Raw genomic sequence first — 24,554 nt, 5'->3', positions numbered from 1 at the left:
CACTTTATTTGTGTAATTTCAAATTGCTTTCCAAATTGATTGCATTATTTCATAACTCCAATAGCAATGTACTAGTGTACCTATCTTTTCACATTGGCTATTGCCATTTTTTCTAATTTTTGCCACTTTTCTGGATGTGAGGTAAAGCCTCAGAGTTGTTTGAATTTGCATTTTTCTTATTATTAGTGATTTGGAGCATTTTTTCATGTGGTTTAGGAATGCTTAGCAGTTCTTCTTTTGAGAACTATTTGTATCCTTTGACCATTTATCTATTAGGGAATGGCTATTCTTCTTATATGTACTTATTAATTATTTGTGGATCTTGTATAGCAAACCCTTATCAAGAGAAATTTGATACAAAGATTTTTTTCCATTTGACTACTGCCCTTTTTATCCCAGATGCAACAAAGCATCAAAGTTATCTATTTTATCTTTTGTAATTGTCTCCATCTCTTGTTGGCTAAGATTATATTTCCTACTCATAGTTGGGAGAAATCTATGATGTTTGTCTTCTAGTTTTTAAATTGTATAATTATTAATATTGTTGTCATGTATATATTTAAAATGTATTGTGAAGTGTGGTGTGATGTTGGTCTAAGCCCAATTTTTGCCAGACTGCTTTTCAGTTTTCCCAGTAGTTTTTATTAAATAGGGAGTTTTTCTATAAATAACATGTTTTCTACTTTATCAAACACTGGGTTATTGAGTCCTATTGTTTCTAAATCTCCCTTGTCTAGTCTGTTACATTGATCTCTCTATTCTTTAACCAAGCGCAGATGATTCTGATGACTGCTGCTTTAAAATATAGTCTGAGGTCTAGAAGTACTATTCCCCCTTCATCCTTACTTTCTTTCATAATTTCCCTTGATAAACTAGATCTTTTGTTTTTCCAAATGAATTTTGTTATTTTCTCTTGGCCTGTAAAATATCCCTTCTGTAATTTGATTGATATAGCATTAAAAGCATTAATTAATTTTTGTTGTATTGCCATTTTTATTATTTTGGCACAGCTTAGTTATAAGCACTGAATATTTCTTTGACTATTTAAGTTGTTCTTTACTTCTTTAAGGAACGCTTTATAATTGAATTTATACAAATCTTTTTGAGTACTTTGGGAAGCTGATATCCACATATGTTAAGCATTTGTAGTTATTTGAAATGGATTTTTTCTATTATTGTTTCTTATTTTTTTTTATTGTTACATAGAAATACTGCTGATTTTTGAGCATTTTTTTCATTTTGAGGCTTTACTTTGTAGCCTGCAATTTTGGTGGAGCTATTAATTTTCTGAATTAGTGTCTTTGCTGATTCCCTGGGGCTTTCCAAGTAAATCATCATATCATCAACTAACAGGGTCTTTTATTTCCTCTCTACTACCTTTTATTCATTTAATTCCTTTGTCATCTTATTATTACAAGCATCTCCAGAACTATTTCAGATAATACTAGGAAGAGTGGACATCCTTATATCACTCTTGTATTTATTGAAAATGGTTCTAGTGTATCTTCATTGCATATGATACTTGCTTTTTCGTTTGGGGCAGGTAAGTGGTATTAGAAGATGGAACACTGACCCTGGAGTCAGAAAGACCTGAGTTCAAATTTGGTCTCCGACATTTACTCACTAGCTGTGTGACCCTGGACAAATCATTTAACTTCTTTTTTGAACATGAAAAACTGAAGATGAGACTCTAGACTAAAGTGTTCTCATTAGGTAAAGACATCTGCTATTCTTCCAAATTCCCAGAGGGTAGTTCTACTTTTACCTCTCACTGAGCCAAAGGAAGAAGCTTCTTCAGAGACAATGCAATAGAAGGAGGGAATTAGAAGTGTGTTGAATGGCTTAGGATTCGAGCACAGAGAAAAGGAATTGAAAGGACTTCTATGGGCTGTTTAGGGTTAAGTGCTGATATCAGGACAGCTTTGAAGTGCTAAAAAATCATAGGGTCATAGAACATCAGAACTGAAACTAAGTTTGAGAGGTGAGGAGGCTTGCCCAGGGACACGTAGGGAATTCCTGGCTTACCCTCTGTGCCATGCCAGGACATAGAGCCCATGACCCATTTCCAGAAATCTTGAGTGGTTTTGTCCGGCTGCACTCCCTCCAGCAAATCTCTGCTGGTTTGGAGCTATGCTTTTCCAGTTACCCAGAGCAACTCCAAACTTCTCTTCAAAACCAAGCACTAAGCTATGTGATTCAGTGACGTGACACTTTAGGAAACAGAACCTCTTAATATGATCAGATATTTATTGGGCACTTAGGATGTGCAGGGTACCCAGAGGAAAGGAGGAAGGGAAGAGTGGACCATTTCTTTGGCCCAAAGGCCGTTTATACGGTAAAGAAGGCTCTTTAACATCCCCCTCTCCTTTTGTCCCTTCTCCCTCCCTTTCCCTTCTGCTCTCCAGCCCTATTCCCTCTTGCTTGCTCCCTCCCCTTTCTAGCCCTAGTGAAATGGAAAAGTAGATGTAGGCATGCGCATTAGTCCCAGGAACTGTATACCGCCCCTCCCTATCCCACTTTCAGCTTCCTTTTTCCCTTTATCCCTACTCTATCAGAGCCCAGGAAGGAAGGAGGGGTAAAAGTAGTTCTTTGATTTCTTCTAGGCAGGATTCTTATAAGGAATCATTATCGCACAAGTGTAGTTCCACCTGTCTAGAGGCAAGAGAAGGAGGCAGCTCCAGCCTGGGCCATGGCCAAGGTCAAGGCAGCTCAGGTAGGCCCCTTGAATTACACTGGGGCACTGAGGGGTGGAGAGACCCTCTGGGGAAGCAAATGTAAAAGAGAAAGTGCTGGGCTCTGTGGGTTTGGGTCTTGGTGACCAACTGACTGATCCACCAATTGGATGTGGCTTTGGTGAGATCGCATGGCTCTGTACTGTATGTTTGTTGAATGAATGTGTCAAGATGATTTTCCAGTTGTGCATGAGAGTGACTTGAAGCCTCCTCAGGAGCAGAAAATTGGAGGGATTTCCCTGTTCCCTCTGCTTTGATGACCCCACCGCTATCAATCCCTGATGGTGTAAAGGAGCTCTTTAGGTGACTCAGATTTGGAAAGTAGGTAGTAGAAGAGATGATGTTTTAGCCAACTGGTACTTTAAAAAAAAAAAAAGGCAACATGAACCTCTATTTTTTCAGATTTCCTACTCCATGCTCATATCCCATACCCCTGTCACCAAAATCAGAGGAGTGGTCCTCTTTCTTTCGTACTCTTATTCATGTTTTTGTTGCCTTTTGTGATTTATTTTTCCCATAAAGGCTGACTTTATGGTTTATATTAACTAGATTTCTTCTCTATGAATATTTTTCCAGAATGGAGAGATGGAAGATACTGTGATTTAACTTGTACCTCATTTCCCTGTGCATCTCTGAGGACAGTCCTATATATATATTAGTCTCTCTGCTGAGGCAGAAAGGGGATTGTGTATTTACAACTCTGTAGATATGTTCAACTATATAATAATATGTGGTTGTGTATCTCCATGATTGTGTGTGCTTGTGTACAGGCTATATGTCCCAAGTGAGTGTGTGTCCCTGTGAATTAGCCTGGGTCACTCCTAACCTCTGAAGGACAAGGCCAGGCCAGACATATTCTGCACAGGCACATTCACAGTTTTGGGGATCCAATTCTATTCAGTTCAACACATATTCCGTTCCTACTATGTTAAAAGCACTATTTTACTAAAGATAAAAAGATAAAATAAGACATGGTCTCTGTCCTCAAAGAACTTATAACCTAATAGGGGAAAGGGAAAAATATCTATATGAGAACTGTAATGCAGGACACGATGTGATAAGTGAGAAAAGTGGAGGTCAAAACAGAGTTTTGAGAGATTTGAAGAGGGAGACAGGTGTCTAGGTTGTGGGGCAGGGGCTAGAGAGTGATTTGGGCCTTGAAATGAGGTAGAGATAGTGCAGGGGGGTCAGGAGCCCTTTCCAGGTGAAGGGAATATTGTGAACTAAGATATGGAGGAAGGAAAAGGCGAGATAAAAAACGGAGGGGTGGGGTGGCTGAATGTATGATTTGGCTGGGGAGCAGTATAAGTTTGTGAAGAATAGTATGAAAAAGAGAGAGGGAGGTTAGTGGAGGCCACATTGGAGGCTCTGGAATGCCAGCATTAGGATTTTATATTGGATGCAGCAGATGAAGGAGGAGCCATGGAAGGTAGAATAACATGAGCAAAGGAAACTCACTTGGGTGGCAGTATGAAGGGTGAGTTAGGGAAAGGAGCGTTTGGAGGCAGGAATGCATATTATATCAGGCAGTAATTAAAATTATTATAGTAACTAGCATTTACAGAGGTTTGCAAAGCATTTTACAAGTGTTGTCTTATTTGATCCTCACAATAACCCTGAGAATTAGATGCTATTATTATTTATCCCCATTATACAGATGAGGAAACTGAGGTAGAGAGAAGTATGATTTGCTCAGGGTCACACAGCTACTAGGTGTCTGAGGTCAGATTTAAATTTAGTTCTTCCTGACTCCAGGCCCAGTGCTGTCTCCACTGTGCCACCTAGGACATGATAAAAGCCTAAATCAGAACTTCTTGGGGACTCAGGGTGTGAGTGAGGGCTCCTCTCAAGATTTTGGAGCTGAATTAGAAGCCCTCTTTCTGGACAGGCTGACAGTCAGCCTAATCCATCATTTGACCAAATGAATCCTAACATGCTAGTGAAATTCGTGACCAGTAATGTTCTTTTTTTTTTTTTTTCTCTTGACATTTTTTTATTTAGCTTTTAACATTCATTTTCACAAAATTTTGGGTTACAAATTTTCTCCCCTTTTCTCCCCTCCCCCCCAAACGCCAAGCATTCTAATTGCCCCTATGACCAATCTGCTCTCTCTTCTATCATCCCTCTCTGCCCTTGTCTCTGTCTTCTCTTTTGTCCTGTAGGGCCAGATAGCTTTCTATACCCCTTTACCTGTATTTCTTATTTCCTAGTGGTAAGAATATTACAGTTGATCCTAACACTTTGAGTTCCAACTTCTTTTCCTCCCTCCCTCTCCACCCCTTCCCTTTGGAAGGCAAGCAATTCAATATAGGCCAAATCTGTGTAGTTTTGCAAATGACTTCCATAATAGTTGTGTTGTATAGGACTAACTATATTTCCCTCCATCCTATCCTGTCCCCCATTACTTCTATTCTCTTTTGATCCTATCCCTCCCCATGAGTGTTGACCTCAAATTGCACTCTCCTCCCCATGCCCTCCCTTCTATCATCCCCCCCCACTCTGCTTATCCCCTTATCCTCCACTTTCCTGTATTGTAAGATAGGTTTTCATACCAAAATGAGTAGGCATTTTATTCTTTCCTTTAGTGGAATGTGATGAGAGTAGACTTCATGTTTTTCTCTCACCTCCCCTCTTTATCCCTCCACTAATGAGTCTTTTGCTTGCCTCTTTTATGAGAGATAATTTGCCCCATTCAATTCTCCCTTTCTCCTCCCAATATCTTTCTCTCTCACTGCTTGATTTCATTTTTTTTAAGATATGATCCCATCCTCTTCAATTCACTCTGTGCACTCTGTCTCTATGTGTGTGTGCGTGTGTGCATGTGTGTGTATGTAATCCCACCCAGTACCCAGATACTGAAATGTTTCAAGAGTTACAAATATTGTCTTTCCATGTAGGAATGTAAACAGTTCAACTTTAGTAAGTCCCTTATGACTTTTCTTTGCTGTTCACCTTTTCATGGTTCTCTTCATTCTTGTGTTTGGAAGTCAAATTTTCTTTTCAGCTCTGGTCTTTTCATCAAGAATGCTTGAAAATCCTCTATTTCATTGAAAGACCAATTTTTCCCCTGAAGTATTATACTCAGTTTTGCTGGGTAGGTGATTCTTGGTTTTAGTCCTAGTTCCTTTGACTTCTGGAATATCCTATTCCATGCCCTTCAATCCCTTAATGTAGAAGCTGCTAGATCTTGTGTTATCCTGATTGTATTTCCACAATACTTGAATTGTTTCTTTCTAGCTGCTTGCAATATTTTCTCTTTCACCTGGGAGTTCTGGAATTTGGCCACAATGTTCCTAGGAGTTTCTCTTTTTGGATCTCTTTCAGGGGGTGTTCTGTGGATTCCTTGAATATTTATTTTGCCCTCTGGTTCTAGAATCTCAGGGCAGTTTTCCTTGATAATTTCATGAAAGATGATGTCTAGGCTCTTCTTTTGATCATGGCTTTCAGGTAGTCCCATAATTTTTAAATTGTCTCTCCTGGATCTATTTTCAAGGTCAGTTGTTTTTCCAATGAGATATTTCACATTATCTTCCATTTTTCCATTCCTCTGGCTTTGTTCTGTGATTTCTTGCTTTCTCATAAATTCCTTAGCCTCCATCTGTGCCATTCTAATTTTGAAAGAACTGTTTTCTTCAGTGAGCTTTTGAATCTCCTTTTCCATTTGGCTAATTCTGCTTTTGAAAGCATTCTTCTCCTCATTGGCTTTTTGAACCTCTTTTGCCAATTGAGTTAGGCTAGTTTTCAAGGTGTTATTTTCTTCAACATTTTTTTGGGTCTCCTTTAGCAGGGAGCTGATTTGCTGTTCATGCTTTGACTTCATGTCTCTCATTTCTCTTCCCAGCTTTTCCTCCACCTCTCTAACTTGATTTTCAAAATTCTTTTTGAGCTCTTCCATGGCCTGAGCCCATTGAGTGGGCTGAGACACAGAAGCCTTGATTTCTGTGTCTTTGCCTGATGGTAACCATTGTTCTTCCTCATCAGAAAGGAAGGGAGGAAATGCCTGTTCACCAAGAAAGTAACCTTCTATAGTCTTATTTCTTTTCCCTTTTCTGGGCATTTTCCCAGCCAGTGACTTGACCTCTGAATATTTTCCTCACACCCACCTCACCTCCTGATCCTCCCAGCCAGTGTTTGGGGTCTGAGATTCAAATGCTGCTTCCAGCCTCAGGGCTTTGGGCGGGGGCAGGGCTGCTATTCAGTGTGAGATTAAATTCAGATGCTCAGGTGAGGGCAGGGCTGCCTCTCAGGCTCAGTTCCCTCAGGGAGTTTATGCACAGACCTTCAACAATGGATCCAGGCTCCTGCCTGCTTGGGGAGCCCTGGTCTGCCGCTGCCCCTCAGCTTCTGTCTCCCGAGGGGGCCCGAGCCATGGGGGCACCCCACTCCCCCCTCGACCCGCCAAAGGGACTCTCTCACCGACCCCCGTCACCTGTGGGTGGAGGTACTTGTGCGGCCGCTTGAGATCCCGTCCCTGAAGCCCGCTCGGATCTGTTCCTCTCGGTGCCGCGGCCACGGCAGGGCTGTACTCAGCTCCCAGTCCCGGCGCCCAGTCCGCAGCACGAAGGACCTTTTACGAGAGGTTTGCAGGTCTCTCCGGAACAGAAATCTCCCTCGCTCCAATGTTCTGTGGCCTCTGGGTGCAGAATTCGCCGTGAGTTACTTCTTTGTAGTTGTTCTATGGGTTGTGGGTTCGGAGCTATGTGTATGTGCGTCTTTCTACTACGCCATCTTGGCTCCGCCCCTAATAAGAGATTTCCAGTAATGTTCTTTTTCTTATGAGGCAGCTGGTGCCACAATGAATAGAGTTCTTGGCCTGGCGTCAGGAAGATCTGAATCTAAATCTAGCTTCAGACACTTAGCAGCTACGTGACCCTGGGCAAGAGTCCCCTGGACTCTTGACTTCTTTGTGCCTCAGTTTACTCATCTATAAAATGAGGATAATAATAATACCTATCTCCTAGGGTTGTTGTGAGGATAAAATGAGATAGTATTTGTAAAGTGCTTTACAAAGCTTAAAGCACTCCATAAATGCTAGCTGTGAAGACTCTGGACCAGTTCTTCATGTTGCCATGACATGTCGCCAATTGTTCATAAGGTGTTCCCTCTACTATTTCATATTGAAAATCATCTGTCCTTTTTCTCATCACCTAAGGCTGTCAGTCATATACAGTCAACCATTATGTAAATAAATCAATGGATCCATGCTTGTGTACTAGTGAGAAATGTAGAAGGCTGCTTTTGCTTTCATTCATCCAAATCAGGACCTTCCTAGATAAACAGCACATTTGAACAGTGTCTCTGGAGACCAAGTCCTTATCAGAGTTCTCTGCCACAGACTATAGCTTAGAAAGGAAAGAGGAGAAAGAAAAGGGGTCCTGATGTGGGAAAGAATCATAAGTATCCTAAATTAACTGTAGATGAGAACTGTTAACCGGTGTTCAGGGAAATCCTGGAAAGACTGAAATAAAACATTGTATGACTGGTGGTTTTAGGTCTTTCTAACATTTGAAGATGTGGCCATCACTTTCTCTCAGGAAGAGTGGGAGATGTTGGCTGCCTGGCAACAGCAGTTGTACTGGGATGTGATGAAAGAGAACTACGAAACCTTGAGTTCTTTGAGAGCTGGTAAGTTTTGATTTTTTTTTCATTCATTTATCTGTGAGGAAGATTCAATTTCAGGAAAGGCAGAGAAAATTTCTTTCACTTCTCTCATCCAGTGTCTGAATTGGAGACATTGTGAGAAACAGATCTGATAGACTGGGAAGAGGCTATTAGGGAAGAGAATCATTTTGACTCATCCATTTAGGAGGCAAGAAAATCTGTGTAAAGTCCTCAAGGGAGTGAACTAAAGGAATAGATTTAGGTAAGAGAAGGGCAGGAAAGAAGAGATCCTAAGGGTTGAATCTGAGAACCAGATTAGGATGAACTCTTGGAAATCAAGGGGTGAGGGCTCCTCCCAAGGTTTTGGGGCTGAATCCTAGAGATGGGGAATCTGTGGCCTTGCGGCCACATTTGGACCTCTAGGTCCTCAAGTGTGGCCCTTTGACTGAGGGGATTTGTTCTGTGAATTTTGGATTCAGTTAGAGGGCTGCACTTGAGGACTGGGACTGAGAGGGCTACACATGGCCTTGAGGCTGCAAGTTCCCCACCCCCATGAGAGGATATTGTTGACCTGAAAACTTGGTTAGAGAAAAGGCAACAGGCTAAATGCATACATTTTATGATTTAATTAATTAATCAATTCCCCATAAAGAAAACAGTTACATAGCGCTATGGAGTCAGAGGTGACTCTGACTACCTAGTACAGAAATCATCTGTCTTAAGTACATTTTGCCGTGAGAAAGAAACTCTCCTAATTAAGCAAATCATAAATTCAGTAAGACAGGACAATTAACAAAGCAATGTCAGTCAGGTCTTGAGATTCAAAGCTGGGTAAACATATGTCTCGGAAATCCCACCAGTAGTAAGTGGCAGGCTTCCTGCCCCAAACAGATAACTGACATAGGAAAGGGTTTAAAGTTCTATAGAAATTACGACCTAAGATGTCTATATTTTCTTTACCACTAATATGCCATAACAAACATAGTATATGTCTATAGATAATAAGATATAGTGTCTTAGGTTAAAGGTCTCCTAAGGAGTGTAGAGTCAGCCTTGACTGGCTTTTGCTGACATAGGAAGAGGTACCCTCTGAGTTTGCTTCAGAGAGAACAAAGAGATTATTCCAAAATTTTATATTAAACATTATCAATATCAAGGTAGATGTGTTGATGCACATGCACAGAGCTTTAGACACACGTCTTATTCTCATAACCTGACTTTTTGTTGACTTTTCTTCCAGCAGGCAGATTGGGAGCCCTGCCAGAGCTCTTTACTATGTTGGGACAGGTCTTTGAAACCTGGGAAGATCAGCAGAACTTGTTGAGAAGAGGTAAGTCAGAAAGCTCATACTTGGGGGAGGATATTCCTCCATGTTCTTCTAGGCCAGGAACTTAGTCAGCAAGCCAGTGCATTGAGCACTCACATTTATATAATACTAGCTGTCATGGGGACTTAGACTGTTGGCAGATAAGTACTGGTGTTGGTTGGAGTCGGAAGACTTGGATCCAGTGGTGTGCTGGTAAACATTTAAAAACTAGGTGGTGGGGGGTGGGGATATACCTATGACACACTTTTAAATTTAATCTGCATCATTAATATTTTCTCCATCATTTTGTTAAACTTAGACAACTAACAAAACAAAAAAAATCAAGCCCTAACTTGTAGCATTTGCCAGTTTTGGAAGTGTCAATGCTCACAATGGAAATTCAATAGTTGGCTCCAATTTGAGTTAGCTCCAACATACCACTGCTTGGGTCCTACTTAGGCCAGTTCTGTGACTTTGGTTGACCTCTAAGATCCTTTTCAGCACTAATGCTATGTCCTATGAGCAATTCCTTTCCATAATCCCTTGTTAGAAGCCCCTAGGGAACACTGATTGTTTTTCCTCTCTTATAGGTGTTAGGGTCAGGAAGCCTCCTAGGAAAGATTCTAGGAAACAGCAATTAAGTGGGGATTTCCAAGGGGAACAAGGTGAAACAAGTTCTCAGTCCCCCAGCCACAAAAAGTCTCAAGAAACAAATCTCCTGTCCCCTGGACAGATGGATAATTTGATGAGGACTGAACCTGGCAGCAACAGGAGAGATAGTGGAGTCTTGCACAGCCTTTCTCCCGGTGAGAGAGCTCTCATGGAGAAGATACAAAACCAGGAGTTAGCCTCTGAGAACGAGCTTTCCTTGAAACCTCACCATTGTCCTGAATGTGGAAAGCACTTCAAGAGGCGTCATGAGCTCAAGGTGCATAAGCGTGTCCACACAAAGGAACGGCCTTTCCCCTGCCCAGAATGTGGAAAGTGCTTCCGGCAGAAGTCAGCCCTGATGACCCACCAGTGGGTGCATAGCAAGGAGCGCCCCTTCCCCTGCCCTGAGTGTGGGCGCTGCTTTGCCCAGAAGCAGTACCTGAGGAAACACCAATGGGTGCATAGAAATGAGCGCCCCTTTCCCTGCCCAGATTGTGGGCGCTGCTTTACCCAGAAACAATACCTCAAGAAGCACCAGCATTTGCACAGTGGGGAGCGCCCCTTTGCCTGCTCAGAGTGTGGGCGCTGCTTCTCCCAAAAGCAGGACCTCAAGAAACACCAACATGTGCACAGTGGGGAGCGCCCCTTCCCTTGCTCTGAATGTGGGCGCCAGTTTGCCCAAAAGCAGGATCTTAAAAGGCACCAACGTGTGCACAGTGGTGAGCGGCCATTCCCTTGTTCTGAATGCGGGCATCACTTTTCTCAAAAGCAAGACTTGAAGAAGCACCAGCGTGTGCACACTGGTGAGCACCCCTTCCTCTGCACTCAGTGCGGGCATCACTTTGCCCAAAAACAGGGCCTGAAAAAGCATCTGCGTGTGCATCAGCGTGTACCGGGTAGTAAACGGCGCTTCCCATGCCCTGAGTGTGGGCGTCTCTTCACTCGGATGCATGACCTAAAGAAGCACCAAAGAAATATTCACAGCAGTGAACATTTTTTTGCTTGCCCTGGCTGGGATCAGCAGTTCAGCAACATGGCCAATAATTCCATCAGCTTGGAGCTGATCAAGCTTGGACCACTGGACTGGTAAGCACAGGTCTTCCTGTGATGCTCTTTCCAAGACTGCCTCCAAGGAATATTTCATGCCGCAGAACCCTCCTGTTCCCCTTTACTGATCCATATTTATCTATCATCTGACCTATCTAATCTCTAAGGGCTCAACTAGATGATGAAATTGATAAAGAATATTGTCATTCTGGAGCATGTTCAGCAAAGGATGACCAGGACAGTAAGGGAATTGGTCACCTTACCATGTAATAAGAAGATCAGACAAATTAACATCAATGTTTAACCTGAAAAAGAGAAGATCTAATGCGACCTAAGAGCTACTGTCAAGTATTTCAAGTGCTATTATGTAGAAGAGAGATTAGGCTTGCTTGGCTTGGCACCAGAGGACAAACCTAGGAGCAGTCATGTGTAGGGTAGCAGATCGGGTTCAATGTAAAACAAGAGCTTCCTATTAGAGCTTTGCCAAAGTGGATTACACTGTCTCAGGAGATAATAGTTAACCCCTTTGGGGAGGTCTTCAGGCAGAATCTTGGTGCTGTAGAGGGGATTCCTCTATAGAAACAAACAATTCTGTTTATTATTCCAACTAAGGTCTTATAGACTGATAATGGTTTAATTAAATAATAAATATGAATTTGAACAAGTCTTCCATTCCTTAACCCAAGTGTTGGGAATCTGTCATAAAGTTTGCAAATCTTCATTCATTCACTCCATGATTAGGGAAGGGTGGAGTGTATCAGAGGTCCTGGCTTTTACCAACTGGTTCCCATCTCTTAGTAGTCTGTTTGGCAGAGTTAGGGTTTGTTCCATAAAAAGGAAGGCCCTTGTTGAACTTCCTTTTTAGCTACAAAGCTGTTGTTAGTACACACCTTAGAAGGACTTAACAATCAACTTAGAATAAAAATCTGCCATTGGAGGAAGTAGGTAATTCTCAGGAAAAAGGGAGTAAGGAGACTACAGGGGGAAAATGTAGCTACTTAACAGTTTTTCATGGAACTGACTCTTAACTATACTCTTCAAAGTCATTCAGTATGCCACTTTGGCTTGAGTACCATAGATTGCTGACTTTGGCCTTAAGCCAAAAAGTAGGATACAAAAACCTAATGATTGCAAGGTTTCAAGGGTTCTAGGGAAAACATTTTGGGATGTAACAATAATACAGACTTATAGATCCACAAAACACCAGCTAAGGCTCACCAGTTCCATCAAAGGACAAAGTCTGCACTATTTCCCTAGGACTAAATTGACTAGCCCACCAGTGTTACTGTCAACTCCTTCCTGGGAGGCTTCATAATAGAAGTTGAGGAAATTTACACTCAGTAATCCAGTTAATTCTCCATTTATCACATTTTGATAATTTCATTGAACAAACCAGGGGGAAGGGAAGGAATTAAGTTTTTATATAGTGTCTCCTATATTCCAGTACGTTATAAATATGATCTCATTTGATCCTCACAACAACCCTGGGAGGTAGGTGCTATTATCATCCCCATTTTACAATTGAGGAAACTGAGGCAGACAGCAGTTAAGACTTGCCCAAGGTCACACAGCTAGTATCTGAAGCTAGATTTAAATTCAGGTCTTCCTGACATTAGGCCCAGTACTATCCACTTCACCAGTTAGCAGCCTCGGCATTCAATTCAACAAAGTTTTGCTGAAGGCTAATACTATGAAAATAACACAGTGCCTTGTATGTAATAGGTGCTCAATAAATGATTATTTAGTTGCACTGAAAATTGTTTAAAAACGTTGACTGACTTTCTTTAGGTCTCTAGCCACGTGTAGACCACCTTCTTCCACAACTTTGTGGAATGTTCTCGTGTAATGAATGCATACTTGCTCGGGGTCAGGGCCCGAGCCCCCTGGATCCCCCTGACCCACAGGCCTCTACTCTGTGGGCCCTGAAGGAAGGAGACTGGAGACAAGATGATCCAGGCAACAACTCTCTTTATTCAGCTGAGGGTTAGGGTTTATAAAGGCTGATCCACCAATCACATACATGCTGAGCTCATCCCATTACTTCACCATCTCATAACTATTCCACATCCTTACACCCACAGTAAGGAAGGAAGCTTATCTTGTTCCTGCAGCTAGTTCCTGGGTTCCCAGGCTCACTTGTAACTTAACTGTACAGGACATTGGTATCTGCAGGAACATCAGGTTCCAGGGTCACACAGAGCTTCTTCCAGGGTGTGCATCAGCACCATTCCCACGGGAACAGGCTTTGCCTCTGACTTGCACCCCCTGGGACCTTCTGGGCCCCTTACAACTCCCCCTTTTTGTTTTTGCAGCTCTGAGGTACCATACAAGCAATTCCAGGGGAGCCACAGTTTTGATCCAAGTCTGTAGTTCTATACAGATGATGTCTGGTATCTGTCCCATCACAATCACTACAATTATACTGCTCTGCACATTCGTATATCGGAGCCGAATCCTCTGCCCACATTCTTGCTAACCCTCCTACATATTGTGCATATAGCTAATTAGCAGGCCTAAGGCCATAGCAGATGTAAAGAAACAAGCAATCACAACACAGCTAATACATAGTTTTTGTCACATCTAACAGCCAGACGTCCCACCATCTCTTCCTACAGAGAACGTATACTCTTGAGTTTGATACCAAGTGTGATTTACCTTAGCAGGGAACGTAGCATATGTGGGTTGCTGTATAATCATAGCAAAGGGGTCTGATTGAGAATGGATACATCGAGATACAGTACAATACATATCGTCAGGTAAAGCATATTCCCTTCCTTAATACCTCCTGGTGGTGTGTCTGGTCTTGAAGGAGTGGTGGCCTGATAAGTGGGGATCCTGATCAAATAAAAATAGCAATATATACACCTGAGTAACAATATAAATACATCTGAGTCTAGGATACACATGACTGGTCAGTGGACAGTCTGCCTGAGATAGTATTTAGGGGCTAGAGAGAAACATATTTGGAAAAAGTGATTTCAGTATTAGGGTCCAAGGACATATGTCCAACTGTGTACAATGCCAATTCAGTCTTAGGGCCCAAGTACATACAGCCAAATTGAGGGCCCACGTCATTCCCCCTTTTTGTTTTTTGATAATGAGAAGAACCCAGATCTACGGCGTAAGGGACGAAGGTCTCAGCGTCTGCAGCTGGCATCCTGCTGAGAGGGGATGGAGAGCTGTCCCAGGCAGACAAGGGCCCAACAGTGGAGAGGTTGCAGCAGTCCAGACGATAATGAGCCACGGACAGTAGGTCACATAGAGCCAGAACAGGCATCTCTAAAGTGGAAGACACGAAACCTGGAGGAGACAAAGCTGGCAAGGAGGTGAAGCAAGCAAAGGGCAAAATCGACCAGAAGGGGTTAAAAACGGTAGTTACATCATTCTGCTGTCTTCTGAACATACGTCCCCACACTGTCCCTACATGCTTAAACCCCCTGAAACTGGCACAAAAGTACCTGAAGCAATGATCGGGGGATATGAAGGGCCTTGACGACCCCATACACCCCACCTTCCCGTCTGCTTTCCATAGTGTCAATCAAACCTGTTATGCATCCAAAGCTGTTGAACCCACCATCCAGACTGCTTCCCTTCCACAATCTTCCTACCACAGACAGGATAGCGCACAAGGCATAGCGTCACTAGCAGAGCTATAGAGCCATACACAAAAGAGGCCCCTAACTCGAAATGCACAACTGAAGAGACGTCCAGCAATGTTGCACAGGCTTGTTTATGTCCATGCTGGAAGAAAAACTCGTAGAAACGAAGTGGAGAATACATTCACACATGAATTTCAACCGTTGCGTATCAAAATAGCAAGATCTTTTCTGCTTCAGCACGTCTTCCAGAAATATGTCCAGTGCCTTTACAGCAGTGTCACTTTAAGAAAAAGGAGTCAAAACCATTTATAATGATAGTGAAAGCTAAAGTAACATTCCTCAAACAAACCAAAGCCGTAATTATCACAGAATGCTCAGGGAAAATGCGCAGGGGAATTTCATGTTGGTAACAGTACAAGACTGATTACAGAAAAATACTACTTCTTTTACACTGCTTCTACACTATGAGGACATCTTAGGGTGAAAGGAATGTACATAAATGTTTGATCATACCAAGTTCAGATAAAATAATATTAGTGTTCCGATAAAAATAATATTGGTGTTCCCAGTACAAAAGGGCTCACATATGTTGCTGGTCACTTGCTATGATCAGAGAAATTTGCTATAGAAGGAAAAGCAGGGACATGTGGCATACCAAATAAGACAGGATAAAACATCCTTGACTCTGTTTGAATTGGGTAACAGTGCAATACTCCAAACCACGCAGTATCTATTTTATAGCCAGACTCAGGAATAGTCAGGTGAGAAACATTCCTTTTTCCAGGACACAAGGGAGAAACTGACCAGGAGGATCCCATCCTAGAGTGAGTCTAGAATTGTCCCCTCGGTGTTTCCTATCCAGATACAAACTTCACCTGTTAACAGTGCAGGATCACATTCCTTCTGAGTAACTTGTGGCAATTCTCTCAGATACTGATTTAATGCAAACAACGATACCCAAATTCAAACTTAAACTTAAAATGAAACTAGCTATAGTCCCAAATGCCTTTACCTTAAACAGCAAGTTTCACTGCTCACAGCTCAGAACCAGATACAGTTATTTCTGTACTCATGGAGTTGCAATAAGCAATGAAGATTAACAGGACTCACATACATATGAGATTTCATTTAAAGGTCAATTATTAAAAATCTTTTCTATCTATTACAACTATTGAGCAAGTCACATTCATTGTTTATGAATTATATAAGCCAAACAAATTTCTTTCTTGGGACTGATGACCTTGTCCACATGAAAGAGGCCTTGGCAGTTTTACAAAATAAAAGGAATTGGCATGAATCCCATGCTTGCCAAACCCCAAACATACAGGAGGACTGTTCTGAATGGGCAGAACCAGTCTAAATAAAATTTTTACTCCATTCTTTTCTTTCTATACGCAGTAATCAATTAACAATTTTAGGTTTAGCATTAAAACAGCAACTTCAAAACGTAGGTAACACTCTTACAACTTTCAAAAATGATACACAAATTATTTTAGCTGTAACTTCTGTAACAGTCAAGGGGGAAAATACCTGGTTTCTCTAAAGGGCAATCACAGCACTATAAGACAAGGGTACAGGACAGGTAAAGTTTACAATAACATAACTTGTTTTACATGAGTTTCCCAACAACTCTAGTGTCAACAAAATTCAGAATTCAGAGTTAAATTGCCTTTTGTACAATACAAGACAATGTTATTACAATTTAGAAACACAATAGCAACCCAAACAGTGAACTGTAGGTACCATTATTTACATTTCCACTATACACTTGTTCATAGACGACTGGGGAATTCTTCCAGATATGCTCAACAAAATCTCGACACTGGCTTAAGTGGGGCTTAATTCTTTCCTTATCAGGCTTGATCAGTGGGATAGTATACCCCTGACCCATGGTTCCCATCTAACTGCAAGGTGCTGCTTACCAGCGACTTCTTCCCGCTCCCTGCGGGGCTATCGGCACTGTTAGTCAGCGACTTCTTCCCACTGTGCGCGTGGGGCTCACTGCGCTGTCTAACAGCGGCTTCTTCCCGCTCCCAGCGGGGCTCACCTTCCTATACTCGCTAACGGGTGTTTGGCTCTTCTCCCCAGCTATGGGGGGCCTATGGTCCCTGTTCTTACCCCAGTCCCCAAAACTTTGTGAATCTGCCCTGTCTGAACTATCCAATGAGAAGCGACATCATACACTTAAAACAATTACAGCAAGAAACTTTTTCTCTTTTTGGTGTGGCATGAGATGATTAAAACGCTAGTTAGGTTGCCTCCATAAGATGAGGGGGAAATGTTCCCCAATTTCTGGTCTGTCTCCCCACCTTCACAACCTGGCCAGGGTTAAAAAGTAGAAAGAGAGAGAGAATTTTACCAACAACTTTTCAAGGTACTACCCAAGTTATTCTAGTGGGCTTAGATAGCAGCCCCTACTAAAACTGCACATATATTGTTTCTTGGTACATGTTTCTGACCTGACCTGAACTGACTTTAGCAGTCACATAAACTAAACAAGAGGAGTTCCTCTCTTTCTCTCTCCCATTCTCTTCCCTGATGCTGCAGCCATCAGAGAGAGAGAAACAGAGGGGGAGGAAAAGAGATAACTGCATTCCAACCAGCACAAGGGCACCGGCAGTATTAACACACAAACACATGCACACAAATTACAGAAAGACAGAACACAGACACAGACACTATGTACAACCTAGGTATGTGGCTTTCTTACTTTCACTGTGGCCACTCGGTACCATTGTCTGAGGCGTTGAGTCTCCTTGTTGGGCTTGGCTCTCCATGCTGTCAGGTTTGTCCCTCCTTCAGGTCCTGGGCTAGAGTATTGTTGTGGCAGGGCTCCTCGGCATTCTGAGGGCCAATGACCCTTTCTTCTACACTTTGGGCATGGTGTTTTAGGCCTCACTCCTGGCCTGCTCCTACAGTCTTTTTTAAAATGACCTGTTTTTCCACAGCTATAACATTTCTGTCCTTGTCTCATGCTGGCAGCTTCAGTTCTATACTGTCTCTTTACCTGTTCCTTCACATGAGTTGCGAATGTTACCGAACCTACATCTTCACACCTTTGCATCATCTCTTCCACTCCTGCAGTTCTGGGCAATCCTGTCATAGCCATTCTACCATCTGTATAAGTTCCTGTTCGTTTTTTCTGTAGCTTTGGATATAATCTCTCTGGACTAAGCTCTCTACCTGTTTTATCTATAAGCAGGGTTACTCACAGTCTGTAACTTTCTTCTTCTTGTCCCAGTCAGCCGAGTGCACGTCTCTCCCAAGCTCCACAGAACCACCGGGGCACTGACTGGAGCATGCAGGTGGCATCACTCTCGTGCGACTCCGAGCCCACGCCTTGCAGGGGGACCTCGGTTTCCCTTCCAGTCCCTGTTCGGGCGCCAATTGCTCGGGGTCAGAGCCCGAACCCCTGGATCCCCCTGACCCACAGGCTTCTACTCTGTGGGCCCTGAAGGAAGGAGACTGGAGACAAGATGATCCAGGCAACAACTCTCTTTATTCAGCTGAGGGTTAGGGTTTATAAAGGCTGATCCACCAATCACATACATGCTGAGCTCATCCCATTACTTCACCATCTCATAACTATTCCACATCCTTACACTCACAGTAAGGAAGGAAGTTTATCTTGTTCCTGCAGCTAGTTCCTGGGTTCCCAGGCTCACTTGTAACCTTACTGTACAGGACATTGGTATCTGCAGGAACTTCAGGTTCCAGGGTCACACAGAGCTTCTTCCAGGGTGTGCATCAGCACCGTTCCCACGGGAACAGGCTTTGCCTCTGACTTGCACCCCCTGGGACCCTCTGGGCCCCTTACACATACTCTTTTTTTTTTCAATTTGCATAAGGAAAACAGTTATCTTCAACTTGATGCTCATGACAGGGAAGTGAGAGGCCTGAAATGTACAAAGGGAGCCTCAGAGAAAACTGAGAATTTAAAAATGTTACAGTTTGAATGAAAGAATCTTACCTAAGGAAGAAGGGTGTGAATCAAGTCAGCAGAAAATCACCAACAAGTTGGCTAGAGAAAACAAATTTAGAAAACTGGGGAAATATGCCAGATATTTTACCACTGTAGTGCATTATTTGACTTCACCACATTAATTTAAAGTAATGAATCTGTAAGCTAGAGTAGTAGAGAAGCCTAGTTTTCCCTAGTCATTGACCATTTTCCCTGATAACTATTGCTAAACACTAATTGAAAATCAATATGTTGGTATAGATTTCTGAAATAAGGCAAGGAAGGTGACTCAGAGAATTATCTACCAGAAAAAAAAAAAGTTTGTTAGAAGAAACCATTATGATTTTTCCAAAGCTTGGAATAATACTGGGGTTTAGAAGGAGTTATCTATTATATTTGTATATTAAAGCAAATATATTTTCTCAAATGAGGGACTAACTTAACAGTGCCAGGAGAATACCAGAAACAGCCTACATTCTTCTCCCTGCTGTAGGAGTTTGCTTTTCTGTAATAGTTTCTATTGTATCTTACCAATGTTCCCACAAGACTTAATGCCTGTTGTTGGCTGTGAAAGGGTAAAAGTTAGGTAAGGGGTGGCGAGGTGGCTGGCAAGAATCCCTGAAGACTCCACACCTGATGTCTGAAAACCCAGTGTGAAGGTGAATTGGGGAAAGTGTGACAGGGTAGACTTTCTTCTACTGATCAATAATAGTAACATACCAGGAGAGAGGCATTGTAGGGTCATGGATGGTACTGTGGGTAGGGAGTCAGAATCAAAGCTATGGATTGGGTTACAGAATCACTGGATTTTAGTCTCCAAACTGCCCTGTTTCCTCTTGAATAAAATGGAACATGGCATAGTGAATAGTGAGCTAATTTTGGATCAAGAAGACCTATATTTACATCCCACATTCATTAAATCACTTAACTTCCCTCATCTAAAAAGTGGGGATATCTAGAGCACTTCACAGGTTGTGAGGATCAAATGAGATAACCCATGTAAAAACACTTTGCCAAACTCTAGAGTGCTTATACCTATATAACTCTGCCTAGATGTATTGAAATGGGAGTGGGGTGGGGATGCAGTCATTCTGGACTGATTTTTTGAGTAGGATGCATTCTTCTGTCCCTTTAAATTAAAAAAACAAAATGTTTCTGGTCTTAAGGTATGTTGATGACTGTCAAAATGCTGACAATTTTCCATGCTATGTCCCCAGACATTTATGAGCCTGAGAACTGGAGGAACTGTTCCTTTAAAATAGTCTTCTCCTTTTTTTAGTCTAACATTTATTGTTCCTCCTCTTTCAAATGAGGGTGTTAATCTGCTCTAAAATTGCTTCACAAACTGTTTCAAGGAAAGCAAATGTAATAAATTTAATTGAATATAGCTGGTGGTGGTTGCCATACCTCTTCTCCGTGCCTTGGTTTACTCATCTTCAAGATAAAGGGGTTGGAATAGATGATCTCTCAAGGTCGTTTCTAGTTCCCAATCTTATAAACCAGGGGAAATCAATGTAAAAGTGCTTATTACAAATGAGACTCGAACTACTTACTGTTCTGCCCTGGTTGGAAATCAGTAAATACTGGGGAGGCAAGAGCTCCAGAGGGTTAGGTCATGGTCAGAAAAGACACCCATAGAATTCTGCCAATGCTTGGGCATTGCTGCCCGGGCTGGTCTTCTCCTGGGACAGACCAGTCTGTTCATGCTAGATTCCTCCTCCCTCCCTTCCTTGCTATTCCTAAATCAGGCCTGTGGTCCAGGGTTTGAGCACAGGGGCAGTGCTGGATGCACTAGTCACAAGAAGATGCCCCCTCATGGGACTATGACTATCAACATGCACCCCTGGGCCTGTTTATAGCCTTTCTATTGATTACCAGAAAGGCCCCCAATCGTCTAGATGCTTCTTCTTTCCGTAATTATTGGTCAATTCAGGTAGCTAGGTGGCACAATGGATAGAGCACAGGGCCTGGAATCAGGAAGACCTGAATTCAAATCCAGCTTCACATACTAGTTATGTGACCCTGGACAAGTTACTTAACGCTGTTTGTTTCAGTTTCCTCATCTATAAAGTGAGCTGTTGAAGGAAATGACAAACCACTCTAATGGCTTTGCCAAGAAAACCCCAAATGGGATCATGAAGAGTCAGACAAGACAGAAATGACTGAACAAGTCCAGCAGTAGTGCATGTTGGGAATAGTCCCAGGATTCATACAGGCATTTAAAAAAAATTTATTTATTTTAAGTTTCCAGCATTCATTTCCACAAAATTTTGAGTTCCAAATTTTCTCCCCTCTCTCCCCTCCCCCCACCCCACAATGCCGAGCATTCTGATTACCCCTTCCGCAAATCTGCCATCCCTTCTAACATCCCTCCCTTCTCTCATCCCCATCTTCTCTTTTGTCCTGTAGGGCAAAATAAATTTCTATACCCCATTACCTGTATTTCTTATTTCTCAGTGTGCAGGAGCAATACTCAACATTTGTCCCTAAAACTTTGAGTTCCAGCTTCTCTTCCTTCTTCCCTCCCCACCCATCCCACTGAGAAGGCAAACAATTCAAAATAGGCTATATATGTGTTCATACAGGCATTTAAACACATTCATTTAGGATTCATACTTATTTTCTTTCCCCTTCTCCAGACCCTGGCCAGCTCCAGGCTCTCCTTACATTCTCAAGGGAATTAGCTGAGTCAATTGAAAAAAACAAAACAAAACAAACCCCAAATGCAAAACTAAGGTAGAGATTCAGTAAAATGGGAAATGGATGATTCTCTTGTATATTGAAGGTTTTTACATTTGCTGATATCATTGTTCTTGTTTGCTGCACTGGATTCTGCCTGTAGAAAGTGAAAATGATGAAAGGAAGCATGGAGATATGGAAAAACCCCTGACCCAGGACTTCTGTGGTTTAATCTTTATCCTGATGCTTACTGATTGTGTAAACTGGGGCTAGTTAATTAACTTTTCTGAGCTTCAGATTTCTCTTCATTCAATGTCTGTTTTCCGGGTACTATGCCCTGCTGGGGGAGATGTTGAGGAGATGAAGGAAAAATGAAATAGAAATATCCTTTCTAAAGGAGTATATGTTTCAGTAGGAAAAAAAATAATAGTACATACTTCAGTAATACAGATTTCAAAAGTCTTTTCTCATAGAGTCTATATAATCTTTCTGTACACAAATAAGTAAATACAAAATATTTTACAGAGCAATTTGGGGAGGAAGGGAAGTAGATCATTTCTAAACTCCCTTCTATTTCTAACAAACCATGAAGTCTATAATAACAAGAGTCATGGGCACATCATATTAATGCTGAAAGGGATCTCAGAGGTCTTCTAGTTCAACTTATACCTACTAAGAACTCTTCCAACATAACTGAAAAGTCTTTGCTTGGAGACTTCTTTTGAAGACCTGATACCTCTGGCTTTGCCTGATTCACTTTTTGATTGCTTTGGTAGTTACAAAGATTTTTCTTACTTTGAGCTGATTTGTCTCTTTGCAGTTTTTGCTCTTTTCTCCCAGTTTTGCCCTATTGAACATAGAGACATATTGTCTCTTTAAAAAAAAAAAACAACAAAAATATCAGTTTTTTGTTATAATTACTTTATATACTAACTCTCCTTAATTCCTACTTTTATCTTACACTGTTTCCTTATTTTTGACCTTTTGTTCCTCCATATAAACTTTGTTATTTGTCTGATTCTATTTGTTTGGCCTAGGATTGAATCTGCAGATTAATTTAGTAAGTATAAAAACTTTATGATCTTGGGCTGGTCTAGCCAAGACCACTGCATATTTCTTCTCTTATTTAGATAATCATTTATTCAAGTGAAAACTGTTTTTATAACTGTGTTGATACACTCTCTCTGTGTGTCTTGCCAGATTAACTCCCATGGATTTAATTTTGTTACTTTTTTAGATGGCAGTTTTCTTCTTCTTGATTTTTATTAATATTAATTATTGTTATTAATATATTATTAATATTATTACTAATATATTATTAATATTAATTATTATTAATATATCAGCATAAGTGCTGATGATTTATGAATTTATTTTGTATCCTACTACTTCATAGAAGCTATCAGTTTGAATATTTTGTTGATACCCTAAGGTTTTATGAGTAAACCATTATATTTCTGGCAAATAGAGATAATTGTTTCCTCTTTGTCAACATGCATTCCTTTAATTTTCTTCTCTTTTTATCATACAACTTCTACCACAATGGGAAATAATTAGAACCACCATGGGCATCCTGTCTTTCCTCCTGGTCTTACTGGGAAAACTTCCAGTGTTTTCATATGACAAATAATGCTAGATGCTGGTTTTTGGTAAATGTTTTTTTCCACTGGAAACTTCCAAAGTTGGCAAATTCAATTTTCATTTAGTACTGGGACTCCTACCCTATCTTGTACTAATTGGTGAGTGTGTGAGCCCAAGTTTACATACATCTCTATATGCAAGTTCTGACCCTTGACCACATAAAGCATCTTCCTACCATGCAGCTACACAGGGGCATTGTCCTCTCCCCACTTTCCACTTCTTGCTCTTGAAATAGTGATCAAGTTAGTATCTCTAATATAGGGAAGAGCTAGCACTCAGGAGAATTACTTAGTACTTCTGAGTTCTGCCACTAACATGCTAAGTGCCTCTGGAACTCAGCTTCTTTATACTTTTGTTTCTAATTTATTAAAACAAGTCTTATCATGCCTTTCTTAGCTTGCTTGTGGAGACTCATCTGTTGTAGTAAAATTGAAAAAGATATGTGTCATAATATCAGAAAATTTGAGCTATGTGACCTTTGGCACATAGTTTCCTCATCTGTAAAGCTGGATAATGCTTTGTAAACCTTAAAGCACTAAAAAGTTATTATTAATGTGTAGGAAGCAAAGAAAGTCAATTTTGCGTTAATACTGAGACTTCTTCATTAGGTAAGGCCCAATTTCTTGTTCCCTTTAACTAGGAAAAAAAATGAAATATATCTCTGGTATGATGAAGTTTTGATGATGAGTACCAAATATCCATAGTGAGTGACAGGAATCTAGATAAAATTTTGAAGTTTGTCTTGAATTTTTCTTCTCTTTGATTGTGCAAAAGCCTCTTCTGTGACATCTTATTTCCCATTTGACTCTCCCCATATAGCATAGCACCCATACTCTAAACCTTTATCTAAACATGTTACCTAGATTAAAATTTCCATCTTATGTCCTAAATCAAGGAATGTTCTCAGCTAAGAATCTGATAAATGAAGTCAAGTTAATGATTAATGACTCTTGTTAATGAGTCAAATTAATCTTGTATCTTTTCCAAGTAACATATTTCCCTTTAAATAGGAATCTTCAACGTCTGAAAACAAAGGAGTTACACCTAATAGGGCAATTTCAGTCCGAGTACTAGAAGGCAGGGGAGGATTAGTTTTGGAGAAGGGTAGTTTTTAGTTTCTCTGAAATAATAACATCTAGGTGATGATTAGTTTGCTAGCCCTATAATTAAATGTAGCAGTTGGAATGGGCTGGAAAATTGTACAAGAGGAAAAAAGATTAAGCAAAAGAATAAAGGGCAAAGAGAGAGGGGAAAAGTTATGAGGATATCCCTTCCAGAGCAGCAGTGCCATCTGCAGGGAAGGGAAAGCAACTAAAGTTAAAGCTATGTCAATACTG

The 24,554-nt window shown here is 41.3% G+C and overlaps 1 protein-coding gene across 2 annotated transcripts; it reads left to right on the top strand.

Moving 5' to 3' along the window:
* The first annotated feature begins 1,166 nt into the window (after window positions 1-1,166).
* LOC140533069 (uncharacterized) lies at window positions 1,167-20,284 on the top strand. Of its 2 annotated transcripts, none has more exons than XM_072652393.1 (4): window positions 1,167-2,713; window positions 8,267-8,357; window positions 9,574-9,663; window positions 10,230-20,284. In XM_072652393.1, exons 1-4 carry the CDS (start codon window positions 2,690-2,692, stop codon window positions 11,378-11,380), a joined length of 1,356 nt encoding a protein of 451 aa, XP_072508494.1. In that variant the 5' UTR covers window positions 1,167-2,689; the 3' UTR covers window positions 11,381-20,284. The 2 variants fall into 2 exon arrangements, with proteins under 2 accessions (XP_072508494.1, XP_072508493.1); XM_072652392.1 differs by having other exon boundaries at window positions 1,168-2,713; window positions 8,225-8,357.
* Window positions 20,285-24,554: the final 4,270 nt, after the last annotated feature.

This window comes from Notamacropus eugenii, chromosome 3 (assembly GCF_028372415.1).
Source record: "Notamacropus eugenii isolate mMacEug1 chromosome 3, mMacEug1.pri_v2, whole genome shotgun sequence".
NCBI classification, from domain to species: Eukaryota; Metazoa; Chordata; class Mammalia; order Diprotodontia; family Macropodidae; genus Notamacropus; species Notamacropus eugenii.
Note: the sequence above shows the minus strand (reverse complement) of the source record. Positions and strands in the feature narration are given on the sequence as shown.